A 19,336-nucleotide genomic window follows, 5' to 3' on the forward strand; every position below is an offset into this window, starting at 1 on the left:
GCCCCTTTTGAAAGAGTTATATTTAATTTGTGAAATGCTGTGATCCAAGATCTTTCTGTAGCATGGCTGCTACTGAATCACTATATCTGTACAATTTAATTCTTCCTATATGTATTTTAAGCATGCCGTTACCAAACTTTGTCTTGATGACTTTGGATTAATTCAGTTATTTCTTAAAATGATTGTTAGATCTGATCATGTCCTCCTGACTGTTATTTGCATTCCCATCTTGCAGTTTGTGAAGAACTCTGTACAAACCAACCTTTGCAAGTTATTTCTTAAAGGTTGTTTTCAGCTTGTTAGCTTTACAGAATCTTCAAATTGAATACATGTTCACTTATTCCATTGGTGGATTTATGTAACTATGTGTTTTATCTTCCGAAGTAGTGTAGGGAGTTAAGAGGTAAAGGTACATGAGGACTGCAAAACTGAAGATGCATGTTGGGAGGGTGGAAGAGCAGAGGCTTTCAAGAGATTGGTGAAGGAAGCTTATGGGATTTAGGGGAAGTGTAGAGCTTTGCAATGGGGGCTGGAAACTGAAAGACTGCGGGAAGCTGGAAGTTCTCCCCTGCTGTGGGAGATAATGAAAGTGTGTTTCTTAGGTAGTGGCTAGGAGGCTGAGTGTAGGTGGATAACTCTGTGCACTCCCACACTGATAGGTGATGGAAGATGTATTTTGCTAAACTACAAACTACGCAGTAAGTGAGGCCCTACTTGTTGCAGTGCCTGGCTTTTGAGTTAAAAAAAAAAAAGAGTATTATTAGTCACTACACAGCCTGATTTTTGTCAAGTTAGGTTTCAATGGCTGTCCAAGTTGTAACTTTGGTCTATATGTTTCTTTCATTTGCCATTTGACATAGAGGGAAGATCACAAAGGAGGAATGATCCAACACAAGACTGGAAGGCAGGGAAAAGAATGGGTGGATGTTGGCAAATTTTAGTAAACTACAAATGACTTACGACATAAGGCTTTTTTCTTTAATGGCAGTTGTCAGAGGAACCAAATTGTGAGAACTGTACTTGTACAGACAACATAATTTGTACTTGATATACAAAGAAAATTGTAGTTTAACAAATACTGAATTTTTTACCGTTTTCTTTCTTGTTCAAAGTTTAGGGATTTTATTTTTAAAACTGCAAGTTAGCATGAACCATTTGGGGTTTTTTCCATCTAAACTGTTTCTTCATGTGCAACACTTCGTGATTTTAAATAAATTTCTTTGTTTAAGAACAGCCATTGAAATATAAATGGAAGCCATGCTAGAGGCAATAAATGGTAGCCAGCATGGCTTCACCAGGGGCAAATCCTGTATGACCAACTTAGTGGCTTTCTGTGATGGAGTAACTGCAGCAGTGGACACGGGTAAACCGACGGATGTGATCTATCTAGACTTCTGTAAAGCCTTTGACTTGTGGGGATAGGATGAGGGGGAATGTGTATAAACTGGAGAGAGACAGATTTAGACTGGACATTGGGAAGAATTTCTTCCCCATGAGAGTGGTGAAGCACTGGCACAGGTTGCCAAGTGAAGTTGTGGATGCCCCATCCCTGGAGATGTTCAGGGTCAGGTTGGATGGGACCTTCTACAGCCTGCTTTAGTGGGATGTCCCTGCCCATGGCAGGAGAGTTGGAACTAGATGATCTTTAAGGTCCCTTCCAACCCTAATTATTCTATGATTCTATGATCTTGGTTTATTAGAATCACGTATTCATAGGCTTGTAGAGTTACGGAATAATTTACATTGGAAGACTAGCTTACTCTGGAGGTAATCTAGTCCATCCTGCCTTTCCTACACTGTTTTATGCTATCTATTCTCATGTGTAAATACATGTACTGCTCTATATGTAATAGCCATAAACTGAAGTCAGATAATGTTCCTTACCTGGCAGGAACTTCTATTTGACCGATGGTGAGCCTCGCAATAAGTCTTGTATCTTCAGAATTTGGCTAGGTATATTGAAGAATTGTGTGAAAGCAGTGCTCTGTTTCACATTTCCTCTGGCTTTAATGGCATGTTGCTGAAAAAAATGGGGCAATGGGCAATAGAAATAAGTAAATACGTGTTCGTGCAGAGTTTCTTACAGGGTTGATGCCACTGGTTTTACTGAAGAATTTCAGCATGTCTACAAAGTTTAGATGTCAAACAGAAAACTGACTTCCGTGCTTTGCCACAGACCTAAAAACTTTAGTTCTGCAAGTTCTGCTACCTGAAAACTGTTCTTGTGCCTCCATGTGGGCTTAGCCAGCCTCCATAGCAGTCTTGCGCCAGCAGAGTCATTCTGGTGCAAACAAATTGTAGGAAGCTGGGAGGACTGCTTCCTATGATAGCAGTGCTGTCTTATGCCAATATAAAGTGTTTATACAAGCATAAATTGTGTTTATTTCTGTTACTTAAATAAGATCTCGACGATTTCCAATTTACAGTGGCATTTGAGTTTGGAGCCTTCTGCTGAGAACTGCATATGCTCAAATACTGTGATTGGCAACTGAGTTTCTGAAATGAAAACAGGAAGTGTTTCCTTAACACTAAATGCTAGAATAAAAATAAAATCTTTCATTTTGAGATCCACTTCTCCTTCTGCCTGTTTCAGTTTAGGAATACAGTGATTAAAGGCATTGGCGTTCAGTTAAAATGAACAGTGAAGAAACTTAGTTAGCTTAGTCATTCCTGTCTATTAATCTCCAGATGAATTTGTCTCTCACCTGTTGCTCTACTGAGCATCTCGTCTCAGCTGTGGTACCTACTGAGAACATGTCATATCCCTTCTTTTTCTTTTTTTTTTTTACTGCAATCTATCAAGGTCAAAGGTAAGTTAACAGTGGTCTGGTGCCACAAGCAACCTCCTTTGTTCCTACAAGCTGTGTGTATCTGGCCATCCGTGAGCAGTGAATTTACTGACTGAGCACTGAATTCAATTTTAAGCTGGGAGCTGCAGTTCTTAAAGTATTCTCAAAAATAATGTTTTTAATCTTAAAGGCAGTTTGGTCTCAAATGGAACTGCACAATGTGTTAACAGTGAAAATAACCTGAAACAATTTTTTTGGGTGTATGTGTGCTTTTTTTGTTAAGAAGCAAAAGCTCTATGAGCACTGATGTTTTTAAAATCATCTTTGTTTATTTGAAGATAGACTTGAAACCTAAGGTATTTTGCTGGAGTTGTGATAGGAACTGTAACTGCCACTTCTGAATAAAGGTGTATAGTTTACTTTGGCAGTTATCCAGCAGATTTTTTTTTTTTTATATACCTGTATTGGTAACTTATTGCATATGGTGAGGTAGAGAGTGTCATGTCTTAGTTTCTGAGATCCTTGGAAAAGCATTGGGAGATGTATGTCATGCTAGAGAACTTCTGTTGAACACTGCTCATTGTCATTTGTCTTGCAGTCTTTCTGGCAAAGCTTTCATTACCTTCTCCAGCACCTAGCTTGACCTGGAAAGTATTGAAATGGAGGGATTTTTTCTGGTACCAAATCTTGGTTTAAACACAATAATAAAGAGAATGTTGTGGATTGGCGTATTTTGAGGGGAAAATCTGTGCAGTGAGGGCTTGATGGAAAGTCTGAGATCAGAAGCAAAATTGAGTAGGTAGCGTGCAGGTTAGTAGGTATTGATGTGCAGGGAGGTGGCTTTTGGTCCTCCCTGGTACAGCTTCAGTGTTGAAAATCTGGTGTGGAATTTTCAGTCTTAGAATAAAGACAAAGGTCGGTAAAATCAAGCTTTTATATGTAGTTGAGAGAAGTAGCATTATATGAGGTTTGGTTTTTGGTTTGTTTTTTTTTTAATTTTCTGTTGCTTACAGAAAGAGTACAAGTGTTCTTTTGGGTTTCTTCTTTGTTAGAAGCTGATGTTGAGAGGACTTAAGAAATGAGACTGGGAAAGGACTGGAGAGAATGAGTGGGGGAGAATTACAGATATGTTTCTAATGGAGCTGGAGAAGTGACTTATAAGTTGACAATGATGGTGAAGAAGGACAAAGAAAATCAGCAAATGCAGAGGCCCGTGTTGGGAAACACCTGTGAATGGGAAGTTAAGAAAGTCATTCAAATGGTGATGTAACTGCATTGAAAGTCCAGGAACATCATCTGTATTTAATATGTTCTGAAGTGTGAAGAAATGTAAAATGGATGATGCATTGTCAGGGAGAGATACTTTGATGCTTTCTTTCTCCTTCTCCCAGAGCAGAAAGTGTAACTGCCGTTATCAGATGTAGTCATGTTGTGTTGTGTTATCCATGAGGGACCCGCTAAAGGCATCTGAACTGAAAGCAAAGGGTGATAATGTGGTTCTTTGTAGCTCCTGTAGAAGCAGATTGTGTACCCTTGCACTGGACCCACTGGAAGCTGTGACTTCTGGAAAAAAGCAGTCTTTCCTGTGCTGAGCCACTGTGTTGCAGCAGAGATGAAAATACTGCATTGATCCTGGACCTTTAGATGCACAGATAGCCATTTAGTTCTTGTCCCTGAACTGTACATTCCCTTCTTTGAAAAGCCAGCATAAGAAGTAAAAGTGAAACTTCATATACTGTTGTTAACCTATTCTACTACAAAGTTATTTTCACGTAGGTATTAACTGTTTCATGATCACACCTTTGGTTTGTAGTCTGTAAAGGAGGTTGCACATTACTGAACCTGTGTCAGACTGTAATCAGGTAGGGTTTCTGCTACATTCTTGTAGAAAAAAATTAGAAGTTCTCATGCTGCTGTATACAAATTCAGTGCATGAGAAAGTTCCTAAGGACTCATGAGCAAAGGCTAATTGAGTGCATCTTAGCTGATAGGAAACTGTGAAGTGTTTGAGTTCTTGAAGGCATGTATTTGTCAAACCGTATATTGAAAGCTTAAAGTTTCTAGGATAGTAAAAAAATAATTTTGTTTAGACTAGATCTAACATTTTTTAGCTTATAATATAATATATAATAACAGCCTATAAGAAAACTGTTTATGAAAAGTACACTTTGTAATTATTGAAATAAAAGTAAGATGTGAAAACAGAACCAGAATTTCAGTGGCAAATGTTTGCCTTCTTATTTTTTAGGATGGTAGTACAGCTAGTAATCAAAGTAAGTAATGAAAAATCTTTGGTTTATATGTTCTAATATTCTAAAACTTTGCAACATCTTCAACTTGTCTGCAGGTTTGGCTCAATACTTTTTCCATTTTGAGAAACCCATTTAAAGCTGAAAAAAAATTAAGAACTTTATTTTCCTTCAAATGCTTTTTTCTCTTATCTCTCCATCTCTCTCCTGTGAGGAAAGGCCGAGAGGGTTAGGACTATTCAGCCTGGAAAGGAGAAGGTCAGGGAGATGCTGTCATTGCATATATACCTGAAGGGAGGGTGTGAAGTTGGAGCCAGGCTTTTTGTGGTGGTGCACAGTGGCAGGACCAGAGCCAGTGGGCACAAACTGAAATGGTCGAGGTTCCTTCTGAACATCAGAAAGTACCTTTTCACCATAGGAGTGATTGAGCACGGGCGTCGTTGCCCAGAGACATGGTGGAGTCTCCATCCTTGGAGGTATTGAAAAGCTACCTGGTCGTGGTCTTGAGCAAACAGATCTTTGTGCCTGGCTTGGGAAGGGGGCTTGACCGGATCATCTCCAGAGGTCCTGTCTAACCTCAGCTGTTCTATAGTGAATCTAATAATGTAATAATAAATATCTCTCAGTTTTGAGAGGAGGCCGAGGTGGGGTATGAATGTAGATTATAAAATTCTGTGGGTGGTGAATAAGCTCAATGAATACCCTTTGTTCACCAAATCCTACTAATCCTTACAAGAATTGGAGGGCACTCTGGTACTAGTAAGAGATCAGTATAAAATAAATAAAAGTGGGTTAATCAAAGCAAACAGGGGAACCGCTGAATGAGTCCACTTAAGAATTTTCTTTGTAATTTTTTCTTGGGTTTGTGCTTTTTTAATAAAGAAAGAATGTTTGGGTTGCTTTTCAGTGTTTGTGAACTGCGTATTAGCATACTAGAGACCTGGTGGTGTGAATATGGAGTTTCCTTGTTTATTTTCTGTCATTGTCATTGCTGGTATGTGGAAAGATGTCTGCAGAAATAGCTGTGCAGTAGCAGCTTGTTGGTAGCGCTTGTTGGCTGTTTTTACCCAGACTGCTTAGCTGAGGAAGAGGCAGAGGGAGCCTGGAGGTGGTAGAGTTATCAGCAAACTGGATATTGGTAGTTACATGGCACAACAGAATCCTGCAGACTGTATTGATCACATTGGGCCATTCTGATGATGAGCTTGTGATTCTCAACACCTTGTGATAGTGGAGGAACTACATGTGTTTTTCTTACAGAGGAGCTGTTTCAAATGTGTTATTTGTTAATAAAATGGAACACAAAGTTTTAAGGCTTTTTAAAGTGGCATATTATAAAATAAAGTATTCCTCTCTTAAAGGTAAATAGATATTTCTCTATGTTTACGAAGAGATACAAAAGTTAATTCGGTAATTGCCGTTGTTGAGATGCGTAACTGGAATCTTTCGATTCAAATTTAGTAATTTCCTGCATTGCTCCACAAAGTGGACTTTATTAAATGCATTGTGCATTTCTCAGTGAGAACGTGAAGTTGTCAGGTTGCTCTGATTTAGCAGATGGCTCTGTTTCCCAAATAACTGGAATAAGGCAGATTCGAAATGTCACTTATACGGAGGATACTCATATAGTAATATACTTTGAAAGTTAATGATCTCGAGGACAAACCTGCTGGTCCTAACCTTGATGAGCTGCAAGCTGGCTTAATTGAACTTGAGCGTTCATATAAATGCTCAATGAAATATGCTAAGTAGGTGTAATTCTGAGACTAATATCTTGTTATGACTGATTGATATATTACCGGCATGTACATCAGAGGATCAGGCTTGAAAAATGTGGAACTACAAGGCACAAAATGGAGCTTTGAAAGGTATCGACTCCTGCAAGAAGCGTGGTGTGGCGTTGCCACACTGCTTTAGCACTGCGGTGAGCAGTCATAAGTGTCGATACTAAAGTGAAGTTCAGTCAGTAATTGGGGTATTGTACTGTGTCATTTTTAGTCTAACATGCTGTTCACCCTTCCCACTCAGTCACAGGCTGCTTCTCTCTTTAAAGAGGGAGCCATGTTTTATTCTGTGCTTTCTCAATATAATTATCATGAGGGATAGCAAATCAATTGTCTGAGCTGGTATTGTTTATTAATGTGGGAGGTACAGGACAAAATAAGATAGAGATATGCTTCAGCTTTCCTGAGTATTACTCTTAGGATTAAATGTATATTCAGCCTGATTTTTTCTTTTTTTGCATTTCTAGGTATTTTCTGCTCCCTGAAACGTGTCAGTCAGTCTTATTAGAGATGTGTAATTCTGTCTTGTTCATGCAGATAGATTTGGTAATCTGCATGTATTTTTTGCTGTATGTGAATACCTGAACAACACAATCTAATGGAATAATCCTTAAAAACGTAGTTTACACGTGCAGGCATAAATCCACAGTGTATCTTTAATATTTTCTTTTTATTTCCTATAAATTGGGTATTTCACTCTTTAAACAGACTTGAATCAGGAAAATAAACCAAACGAATTGTTAACTGTTTTAAAAGCCGTGGGTAATATATATTCTCATTAACCTCGTATATTTCTAGTAACATAACATTATTCACAGGTGTAATGATTGTTTAAGGTTGCCCATCTAACTTTGATGAATTTTTTATTGATTAATGTTAGTTCAATTGCTTCCCAAGTCAATAATTTTTGAAAGGGAATCTTAAAGACAATGGGAATCTTTTGGTGATGTTGCCAATTGAGCATGCATTCATTAGATATTTTTTCTTATTTAAATTAAAAGGATGTTGCATAACTGGTTGCTTATGATGAAGTAATTTGCAAAAAGCTCCTAAAACGTGAGTAAAAGGAATTTTCTTCTCCCCTTCCTCCATAGTGTTCAGTGTGGATTGCAGCACAGTCGAATGTCCTCCCGTTCAACAAGTTGTTTGCCCACTGGATAGCTATGAAACTCAAGTCAGGCTGACGGCTGATGGCTGCTGTACCCTGCCCACAAGGTTGGTGTCTTGTTGGCTGAGTATTTTTAACTTGTTTTCTACAATTCAAGTACTATAAATACAGGATAATAATGCATACTTCTGTGGCAATAGATGTTAATACAGAATAAAAGGTACTTGAGGTAGGTTAAAGGTATATCAGACTGGTAGAAATGCGAAATCTATTTTTTTTTAAAGCAGAAAAAGAAAAATCTTCTCGGTGCAAAGGCATGAGGCTGATCTTTGCTGAAATTATTTGAGGTATTTATGCCTCTAGATTGATTTTCATTGTATTCAGTTGATTTTACAGAAGTAAATTATTTTGAGAAACTTTTGAAGGCCTTTGTTGGTAAGAAATTAAATGATGGAGATGGCAGAAGATATGCCACAGAAAATCTCATCTAGTTAAAGAAAATAGTTTTTTTTCTGTGTGTGGAAGACCACAGTAAGAAGATGAAAGACAGTGCCAGTCTGAAAACATAGGAAAACAGATGTTTCTAGTATTTGCTTCCATTTAATTTCTTGTTTAAGTAGGTAAAACCATTCAGAAAACTAGGACAATTTGGAGTTGACACTGTTCCAAAATTTTGCACCACTGTTTCAGCTTCTGTTTTTACCAGAAGCTTCACAAAATAAGATTTAGCAATATGCCAAATAAATATAAATTTGACCAAAAAATATCTGCAATGAAAACATTTTACACAAAATAAGAAAATATTTCTTGCAGAGATAACTAGTTGGTTTATTCGATATGAAGATCTTCGTGCCATACAACATTGCCATGTTCTTAACCCTGTGTGAGATTGCAAAGGAGTGATAAACTTGCAAAGAGTTGAGAAAGTAGGAAATGGCAAAGGTTGTGTAGTGGATCAGGGATCTTCCCTGTTGGGTACCCTTTGAGTACACATTTAATACAGTGACTTCTTTGAAACCGTGCTTTCTACGGACTATGAGGGTCACTTGCTGCATAGAGGGTTAAAAATATATCTACTAAAAAACCAAAATCAAGGCAGGAAGAGAGATGTGGGGAACTTCATATAGTGCGGTAATCCTATCTATTAAAATTCTAAATTGGACGAATTTTGTTTATAATGGTAGAAGACACATAGTAGTATGTTACTTAAAAATACTTATTATCATTACACAGTGATTGATAAAAATGTTCTGTCATTCAAAGCTGTTATATTATTTGGGGTGGTTTGTTTGTTTGTTTGTTTGCTGAATTCTGGACCAAAACATGGTATAGATTCTCAGTATCCTCCCTTTATTCTTTAACATGTTCTCATTAACCTTCCTAGAAATTACAGTAGCTTTATATTACTTGAGAGATGACCTGTCTAGTTGGAATTGCACAGGAGGCTGTAGATTTAAAAGAGTTATCATATTGGCAATGCTTCCAGTACAGCTCAGCAAGTTCAAGACAACTAGAATAAAATGCTGCAAACAACTGTATTCGGAAAGATACATTGTAAAGGAAAAGAAGCAGTCTCGGAAAAAAAAAAATCATAAGCTTCTAGCTTATTTTATCATTCAGAAACCTTGATTAGAAAGTGATGTATAGGCCAAATTATTTTTTGTTTCCCAAAAGTAAGTGTTCTGTATTTTTGCTGTCTAGTGTAAGTTTTGGGTTGATTTTTCTACTGCTTGGATTGAGGGAATGAGAAATACTCACTTTATTCTTGTGAAGTCTGTTTCTTCTATCAGGAAATGTAGAGTACCAAGAGAATAAAACTTCATTTACTACCAAAAAATGATCAGTTGGAAATATTTTTCGATTTCTAGCACACACATGGGAACTGATCTTAAATAAAACACCTAGAGTAAACATGTCCTTAAAAGAATTGTTTTCCTTCTTTGATAGTATTTAAAAATATAACCAGTTGGTTTGCTGTGTTTTAACTGTACCTGATGTCTGAAACATACTTGTACACATGCGTGGTACTTATGTGCCAAAACCAGTACTCCCATCTCTTACATGCAAAGACTCCAATTGTACAAGCAGCCTTAGCGTTTGTGATAACTGTGAATTGCACTGAAACCTCTTGGAAGTCAGATTGCTGCAAGTTACTGTGATCAGAGTTTAATAAGGGATCAGAGCTGGGATAGATGAATTCTAGCTCCTGAAGTCTTATGATCAGATCTAAGGGGATTTTGTGTTAATATCTGTGTCCTCCTTGACATGTAGAACTGCAAAACTGCCATAATTAGCATAATCTAGTCTGAGTCTGCAGACAGACTGAAACAATTATAGGTGTCTTATACTCCTCCATTAATTTTTAATTTTGTGGCGAAGTCTGTGTTGCTGTATATAATTACCTTGTGGGTTGCTAGATTTTTGGATTGCCTTAATTCAGTCAAAGCAATAATGTACTTTTTAATCAAGAAGATGAGAAGGAAAGAAAAGCTGAATCTAGCAGTAGTAAAGTCGTATAGATGCTTTGCTTGTGTGCCTGCTAGAAATGTATTTAGTTGTTTAGATTGTAATATACCACTGTGCTTCTTTAGGAAGACAGTGCCATAGTAGTCATTCCTGTGCTAAAGGTAAAGATATCACTTGAAGGAGAGAATAAAGGAACGCAGGCATGAGGGTAATCAGAAAAGATCAGATGGAGTTTACAGGAAAGAAAAGTATATGTACAAGAGAGAGCTGAAAGGGAAACCAAGTTCAGTTAATTGGAAAATGAAAGCCAAACTATTTGAAATCACATTCAAAGAGCCTTATATTTGAAGTCAGGATCTCTATCCCACATGAGACTTGCATTATGAAACTATAGAAAAAGTGAAATAAAGTGCAGATTTATGAATTAATGACTCTACACTGGAAAAAGGAATGTTTTTCTTAATTCTGGAATTTTTACGAAAATCATGATGAAATACTAACATTGCATTGACTGTGATTCAGTTTAGAATCACCTAAATCTATATAATACCTCTTCTAAATCATTAAAATTTTAAAAGAAGTGGCAGTGTATGTTTTAATGTACATTCGTCAATTCTTTAAAAGCAAAGAGATAGTGTTTTGTAAGTTCGTGGTCCTTAGATTCATGAAACTATTTTTAAGATTATGTAATTTTTCAAGAAATTGCAATTAATTGTTTTATGCTGCCACTAAAATAAAGAATTAATATCAGCAGAATCGGAGGGGTGTTAAGGAGAGCATCACGGTTAAGTGTGGATGGCATGTCACTGACTTGATTAACAAGTAGCTGAGAATTTACCATACAGCATGAGGAGATCAACTTCTGTCTCGCATCAACTTCGTGGCTGGTTTCATGTATGTAATATGCTAGGGAAACAGACATCCTTAAGTCTGATGTTAAGTTTATATTTTATGAATGAGCTCTTGCAGTGCATATTCATAACATTGAAAACTCCTCTAGCAGTTCTAGGGGGAAAGTGGGAATAGTAAACAAATCTCTGGTACTGTAAGCTTTTGTATTCAGAGGTTATATGAAGTTTCACACTGATTTCTAATGCAGCACCACAAACAGAACAGCCTACTGATTTGGCATTGATGTCAAAATAGTGGTTTCTTCAGATTTCATCAGACCATCATGAGACACTTTCCTTAAATTTCCAGCTATTTTGTTAGGAAAGCCAAATGATATGTCTGTCTCTGGTCTTGGTAAAGAAAGCCGTCTTCTCCAAGTAGCTTATTGAATAAAAATGTATTAGAGCTCTTTAACAGAGAATATACTGTCACAGTTTGTCATCTTCATGAGGTTGAACAAGGCCAAGTCAAGTTCCTGCCCATGGGTCAGGGCAAACCCCAGTATCAGTAAAGCTAGGGGATGCAAGGATTGCAAACAGCTCTGCAAAGCAAAATTTGGGGGTACTGATGGATGAAAAACTGACCATGAGACAGCAGTGTGCACTCACAACACAGAAAACAAACCGAATCCTGGACCACATTAAAAGAAGCGTGGCCAGCAGGTTGACAGAGGCAAATCTGCCTCTCTGCTCCACACTGGTGAGACCCCGCCTGGAGCACTGCATCCAGCTCTAGAGTCCTCAGCACAAGAAACACATGAACTTGTCAGAGCAGGTCCAGGGGAGAGCCACAAAAATCATCAGAGGGATGGAACACCTCTCCTGTGAAGAAAGACTGAGAAAGTTGGGGTTGTTCAGCCTGGAGAAGGGAAGGCTCTGGGAAGACCTTTTTGTGGCCTTTCACTACTTAAAGGGGGCCTGCAGGAAAGATGGTGGTAAACTTTTTAGGGCCTGTTGCAATAGGATAAGGGGTAATGGTTTTAAACTAAAAGGGTAGCTTCAACTAGATGAAAGGAAGACATATTTTTACAGTGATGCTGATGAAACACTGGAGTGTGTTGCTCAGAGGATGGATAGAAGCTCCATCCCTGGACATATTCAAGGTCAGGCTGGACAGATCTCTGAACAACCTGATCTTATTGAAAATGTCCCTGCTCACTGCAGGGGGTTGAACTAGATTATCTTTAATGTCCCTCCCAACCCAAACCATTCTGTGATTCTGCTACGCAGTTAAATGCGGAGATACTCAATATGAAGTGTACAGGATCAGTTATCTTTGGATGTTTCTGGTTTTTTTCTATTGTGAATTATTACAATAGTATTTTCAGATCCCTTTGATAATTTATTTGTAAGTGTAAAGTCTATAAAAATCTGTTTAAATTTTATCTGTGAGGAATGGACTGCAACAACAGGAGCTGATTTCACTGATTAGTATTGGCTTATAGCTTTATTGCTCACGTGATTTTGTACATTTTTCATAGGATTACATAGAATGGAGTAAATGGCTTGTTTGGGTAGCTCTGCACCAAGCTGTTTTGGATTATCTCTTTTTCTTTCTGGCTGCTCTCTTTATTAGAATAATTTGAAAATTTATTCTTTACTAGATCTCCACTTCTTGCTCTAGTTTAATTCCCCTGCTTCTGTGCTCTTTCCTCTTCGTGTAATGTCAGTATATTTTTTTCACTTGTGCCAGTTTGCATTCTTCCTGCCTTTTACAAATCTGGTGACTTCACAGTTCACTCAGTGCTCTGTTATCCCAGAGGGTTGTTTGTTTTATTTCCCCCCCCCCAGCTATTCTTGTCAATCTTTTAATAAAACCAGATAAATAAAAACAATTCTAGAGAAGTAGAAAGATTTTAGTACTGTGCCGATATTGAAAGGAACAAAAACCAAATAATTAAAGTCTTGCTATCAGTTCTGAGAAAAATAGTGGAACAACTGATAGAAGATTGAATTGAGGGTTAAAGGATGTAGTTATAGGTAGAATCAACCAATGTTGCTTTGGTAGAGGCAGTTTTATGAAAATTGACTTTGTCTTTTGAAAATACTAAGCTTGCCTTAAAAATATGACCATCAGAGTGATTTCCTTCTTAATTTCGGTCTTCTGTAGTCACCAGTCCTTCTCCTTGTATTGGATTATAGCTAAATGAAAAAAACCAACAAAACCAAAGCAAAGCAAACAATGAAACCCCCCAAAACACTTCAGACTTTTTAATTAATATTGTCTCACAGGGTTTACTTCAGAATTGAAATATATCCCCTTCCCCAAATTACTTAACATTGAAGAACATTTCCCACACCTTTCCTCCTCCAGATTTTGGAAGTGAATCTGTCGCAGGGGTCAGCACTATGTTCCTTCACCCCCTGAGATGAACTCTTGCATCATGCACATGCTGACTTTATCTTGTTGATAATGTAGGAATATAATAATATCCCTGTGTGAGGAGACAAGCATCCAAGAATATGTTCACTAAATTCCACATAAGCCTGAGTATGTTCTAGGTTAGAAGTAGTTCAGAAATAATTTAAATATGTTTATTGATCAAAATATCCAATAGTTTATTTTACATCTGAGTCTTGGCTTTTCTTTTTTTTTTAAAAAAAAAAAAGGCAGTATCCAGGTGGTTGTGGTGGAAGGAGAAGGAAAAAAACAGGTGTAAACTATACGCAACAGATACAAATAAGTTAGAGAGACAGAAAAGTTAATAACAGTGAACAGCTTAATAAATTTAAATGAAACAGGAGTACAAGTCACAATGATGAAGAAGAAAAGACCTTTCTTACAGCTACAGTCTTGAAGGATTGGACTTGGTCTTGAGGGATGAGCAAATTAAGATTCTTTGAATTGGACCATTTTACTATCACTTAGTTACAGATAGCTGAATGGCATTGCAAATGCAAAAGTCTCAATTGGCTTGAATAGCACGAAGGAGTAGGATTGTAGGTTTATTGTTTAGAAGAAAACCTCTGAAAAAGTTTCTTAATGAATTAGTCATAGAGCTGTTTTTTCTTGTTTGAATAGTCTTTTTCGTTTTGTTTTTCTTTGTATGTTGCTAAAATGTGAATGGCAGTGCCACAGTTTGGTCTGCAGTATGTTAAAAAAGTGAAATATACTTGACCAGCAAAAGTGATAGTTCTCTGGATGGTATAGTAAAATATTGTTTTACATTGTCCGCTCAGTCCAGTTGGTGGGTCAGTGGTGTGATTTGTATGTGTATTTTGTTATTCCCTGAGAAATACTGAGAATATAGCCCCCAAAATTCTCAAATACTTACTTTTTTCTTTTCTGTACAGCTTGAGAAAATGAGTAATACTTTGGTGTAGTAGCAAATAGTTTATTTATACAAAGTTTGTTAAGCTGTATATGGATAGAGATTGAATAACACTTAGAACAGTTTAAACCTAGATTCTATTATCATATTTAATCAGGTAAGATTACCTTTCAAGGGATGAAATTATAGGGCAAAGAGTAAATTTAAAGAACATGCTTGAATTTAAGAATAATTTATTAAATTAAGAAAACACTTTTTTTGCATCTGTCCTGTACTAATTTCTTTATTAACATGAGTGCATTTTTGACAGCATTTGCTCAAGTTGCTCCTCCTGTACTTTAACTCTAGAAGACCATTTTTTCATCTCAAGTACATCGCTCCTACCAAAGAGGCAGGTTTTCTATCAGTGGAAAGCTCTACATTGATGCCAGTTGAATCCATTGCACATCATGCTCAGGCTTGCAATAGCCTTTTATTTGGTTTAACAGTTGATAAAAAGGCTAACTCGAACACTGCTATTTTGTGGCATTTTGTAATATCTTGAAATAGGTGTTTTGGCATTTTCTTATATTTTAATCTTTAAAGAGATATCCTCGAAAGTTAGGAAACAGCAAATACTTTTTCCAGGAAAACCAGGAAGCAAGTGGGAAAGTGGTATTCAATCCTCTTCACAGACTACACTGTAACGAATATCCACAGACAACAAGGATACTACAGCATGTGTGTGGCATTTGTCTTCCATGTCCTCCTTGATGTTGGTCTTCCAGGAGAAGAATTTAAAGTTCAAGCAGTCCCATTCTTCCTCCTTTACAGCTTCCTCAGCAATTCCTAGGTTTTATCAGTGTGATGATCATTATTGCTGCCTTGGCATCCAGCCATACAGTGTGGCTTGTTTTGGCAAGCAGTCATTTTTTCTTGAAGTCCAGGATTATAAGTTTGGGGTTTTTAAAAGCCATCTCAATAAAACTTGGACAGAAGCAAAACTTGGACAGAAGCTCTTGAAACACAAGACGTTTCTGGAGCCTGATGGCTGACTTCTGAGTGTCAGAGACCTCTAACAGACAGAAAGCATGAGAACATTTTCCAAAGCAGCAGCATGTCAATCTTCTGCAGAAGGTGTAAGACATTGTAAATACGGGGGTCTCTGCTTACATCTTTTCTAAGATTGAATTTTTGCACCTGTGTTGTATATAGAGACACAGATCCATGCTTTTCCACCAACTCCTAGGAAGTATTGAATTGCAAAACCTTTCCAGACAAGGCTAGCTAAAGGAAAGGGTGCATTTCCCATAAGAAAACAAAACATGGGGGAAGTACTGATGGCAGTAATGCAAGCAGCTTCCTTTTTTATATATGAGTGTTTATGAATAACTATATGTAGCACTTTAATCTGACCACATGCTGTGTTAATGGTACACTTGCTCTTTCACTGTTAGACTTAAGCAGAAATTTTTACCTGGATAAATTATAGTAACTCTTAATTGTATCTGCTTTTAGATGGCATTTTTTGCTTGGAAGTAGAATGAGATTGTAGTATCTATAGAACTTGATTTTGTTTGCACTTTTGAGAAGTGAGCTGGTGGTTGAACTCTAACTTTTGTTTTCACTTGTCACTCTTAAGAATTAGTGTATACCTTGATCACACCTAGTATTACTCTTGGTCCTCCCCCCGAAGACTTCCCACTCTACGTTGTTCTATTTTGTCTACTTAATCGGCTATTAACTTGTTTGAAAATTGAATAGGAGATATACTTAAGAATAATTTCTGACTTGAGCAGGCAAATTTCTATTTGTATCACAGCGATCAATAATATCTTTGAAAGTTGTCTTCAAACTCACAGCTGTAAAGATGCCCAGGGGGACCCATACACTTGGATGTCTGCATTTTGGAAGGGAAGTAGATAGAATTTCCCAGCAGTACTTGGAGCAGATGATGTTATCAGAATTACCAGAATTGCATCAAAGGAGTTTGAAGTTGTATTTCCTATTGAAAACAGCAGGAAACAGTGTGCTGGACTTCAGCAGCCAGAAATCACTGCTGCATTTTTTCCTCCTTAAATTATTTAATATATAAAAAGTGGAACTGAAGGTTGTGGAGCGTTTTAAAATAATTAGTTTCTCCATACTCTTACTTGAAATGTCATTAGTGGAATTTAAAGAATCTTGTTTCTAGAAAAGGGTTACAGTTCTTCCATGCATGGTTCCTACTACATGGAAAGGTCTCATTAATTGAATGGAGTTGTTTGGTTTCAGAAACACTGGAATTCTGGAGAAACCTTCTGGCTAATTTTTAAATTTAATCCATTGTGGAATAAATTCAGAAGCTAAATGATCAACTAATGGTTTTGCCACATTTTCAGGAAGATCATGTTTGCCGTTCTGGACAGTTCACTAATTGGCCTCTTATGCGAAAACATTGTAGAACTGTTCTCAAATAGAGTCTTAGTCAATTTATTCTTCCTAAATTGGTACAGAATTGCCTTCAGGAGTATGAGAAAGGTCACCGCAAGTGATATTGAAAAGCTAAACATAGAAGAAGTATTGGGAAAATAGGAAGCAGATTGATTTAATGTTAGTCAAAGGATGAAATCAAGACTTATAGTCAAATGAGCTCTTCAGAGTCCTTAAGCCTTGGAAAGGTAGTAATCTACTTGATGTGAATGCTGATTTTACAACTTTTGCCCTTACTTAGCATGTTTGCTATGTTTTAATGCTAATAATATAGAAAAGATGCATAAACACCTGTTCCCTTTCACAGTATCTTTTATTTGAAAGCTAGATAGTTGCATTTTGGAATATTTAAATGTCCCGTGTATTTAAAGATTACTGTACTAACGGAAAAATGCACTGTTACGTTAGATATCTGTTTTTAACAATATTCTGAATTTTAGAAAGGAGTTCTTACTTGGGAGCACACTATCTTTGCTTTCTTAGTAAGTAAACCCACTGGAGAATTAAATTATGTCTTAACTACTGTATTAACTACTTGTGAGCATTTGGAAGTGGTCTTGTGTTACATGCAACTTTCACAGTTCTGCCATCTCTTTCTATGGCTTTATTAAAGATCGCAGAAATAAAGTACTAAAAGCTTTCCAAGAAATAAGAGTCTTTTCATTACTGACTTGCTTAATCATGTCTCTAGAAGTGAAAACGCAAAATACATAAAACTGTGACCCTGAACTTGTGGGCAAAAAATCTGCAGTCTGTCTGAAGATTTAGAAAAATTCCAGCTGTACTTTCTGAACGGAGGTGACTCAGTGGCTGTGTCTTTGCATGCAGAGTCACTTTCTGTACAGGACTGGAGGGATAGCACTTTGTTAATTCATTAAGCTGTAGCTTGACCAGTTTAAAAGTCATCGTCTTGCACGCTTATCTCTGTTGTGGTTTCAAGTGTAAGTAATGTGGACATAATCCTTCTCTGATTTCATGAGATGGCTGTGTTAGTATTTCATTTTGCTCTATCCTCATCTCTGTGCTTGACGAGAGGAAGGGTCTTGTGTTTTATCTCCCTTCCGTGCCACTAGTTCATCGAGCTTTGATAATGCTGGGAGTTCTCTTCTGTAAATTCCTTCTTCTACAGTAACCTTAAGTGGTTTTTATTAACAAATCTGTGGGAACTTTCTCTACTACATTTAGGTAACATAATTGCTAATACTGTTAAAGCAAGTTGTATTAGGTTCCTGCAATTAAAACAAGTAACAGGATAAAATCTCCACAGGAATGTGATGTATGTTTTTAGGAATGTTTTTCTCTAGTCTTAGTGCTTTAGACTTAATTTTGTTTTGATCCTCAGAATAAATATGCCTCTCCTTAACACACACCTACCTCAACCTTCCCATTCACTGTTACTAAATCTTTTTTTCCAGGGTGCCTGTTCTTATTTTCATAGCCATTATGCCTTGTGCCTGAGGAACTTTTTTGATCCTATGATCAAAACAACTTTTCTGTGGGTAACCAAGCTCTTCTCTCTTTTCATCTGTTTAATAACAAAAGTAAATGAACCAAGATAATTAGATTTTAAATAAAAATTGTCATTTGCAAGTATTTGGTTTGATTTTTTTTTTTTTCATTCTTCCTTTTCCTTTTCACACTTCTGGTGACATAAAGGAAAATGGAAAATTATATAAAACCAAAAAAAAAAGTGAAGGGGGAAAAAAAACTCAAAAAAAGAAGCAAGTAATGAAATTATTTCTGTTCTGAAGAACTTAACTGGAATTAAAAATCATGCCATTTATATTTCTGAGCCAGTTATCTTACTTCATCTGTAAAGCATTGGTTAATGAACATCGTCTTATTTCAGGTTCTTCATATACTGAAATTTCCACTGCTCAATTGTTGAAATTTCTAAGATTATTGTTGCTATTACTTATTTTTTTCCTTCTTCTTTTTTAACCTTAAGAAGTGGATACAATTCCTTTTACCAGTCAGATTGATTCTGTATTTTCAGAATTTCAGCACAGCTGACTTCTTAGTTGAGATTCTTGGTACCTTCCAGGCCATCCCACCAACTTTTCAGGCTGCACTCCGTGAAGTCTCTTGCATGACTATTTGATTCTCTTGTTTGTTTTCATTGATGGGCCCTCTTGTTAGAGGGCATTGTACTCCTTCATGTACATTTTCTCCTTGTTTAAAGGTCACGTTCTTCTTGATTTGTCTTGGGTGCTGCTATCGTATAACATTCCAAGAGACGTGTTTCCTTAGAGCCTTTGCTAATAAGGTGTGTGAGGGCCAGATGCTGAGTGCAAACTTCTCAGTACATCAAGTAATCATCTCCCTTT

The 19,336-nt window shown here is 36.9% G+C and overlaps 1 protein-coding gene across 3 annotated transcripts in view; it reads left to right on the top strand.

Annotated features, from left to right (window-relative positions):
• The window catches only part of CRIM1 (cysteine rich transmembrane BMP regulator 1), a 177,469-nt gene that overhangs the window by 81,903 nt on the left and 76,230 nt on the right, over nucleotides 1-19,336 (top strand). For 2 of the 3 annotated variants that reach the window (XM_009559351.2, XM_054061583.1), the window contains exon 4: nucleotides 7,917-8,037. The exons of the other annotated variant lie outside the window; for it this stretch is intronic. In XM_009559351.2, the coding sequence (XP_009557646.2) occupies nucleotides 7,917-8,037 (121 nt within the window). The remainder of the gene's footprint in view (nucleotides 1-7,916; nucleotides 8,038-19,336) is intronic. 3 annotated transcript variants of the gene reach the window in all.

This window comes from Cuculus canorus, chromosome 3 (assembly GCF_017976375.1).
Source record: "Cuculus canorus isolate bCucCan1 chromosome 3, bCucCan1.pri, whole genome shotgun sequence".
Classification (NCBI taxonomy): domain Eukaryota; kingdom Metazoa; phylum Chordata; class Aves; order Cuculiformes; family Cuculidae; genus Cuculus; species Cuculus canorus.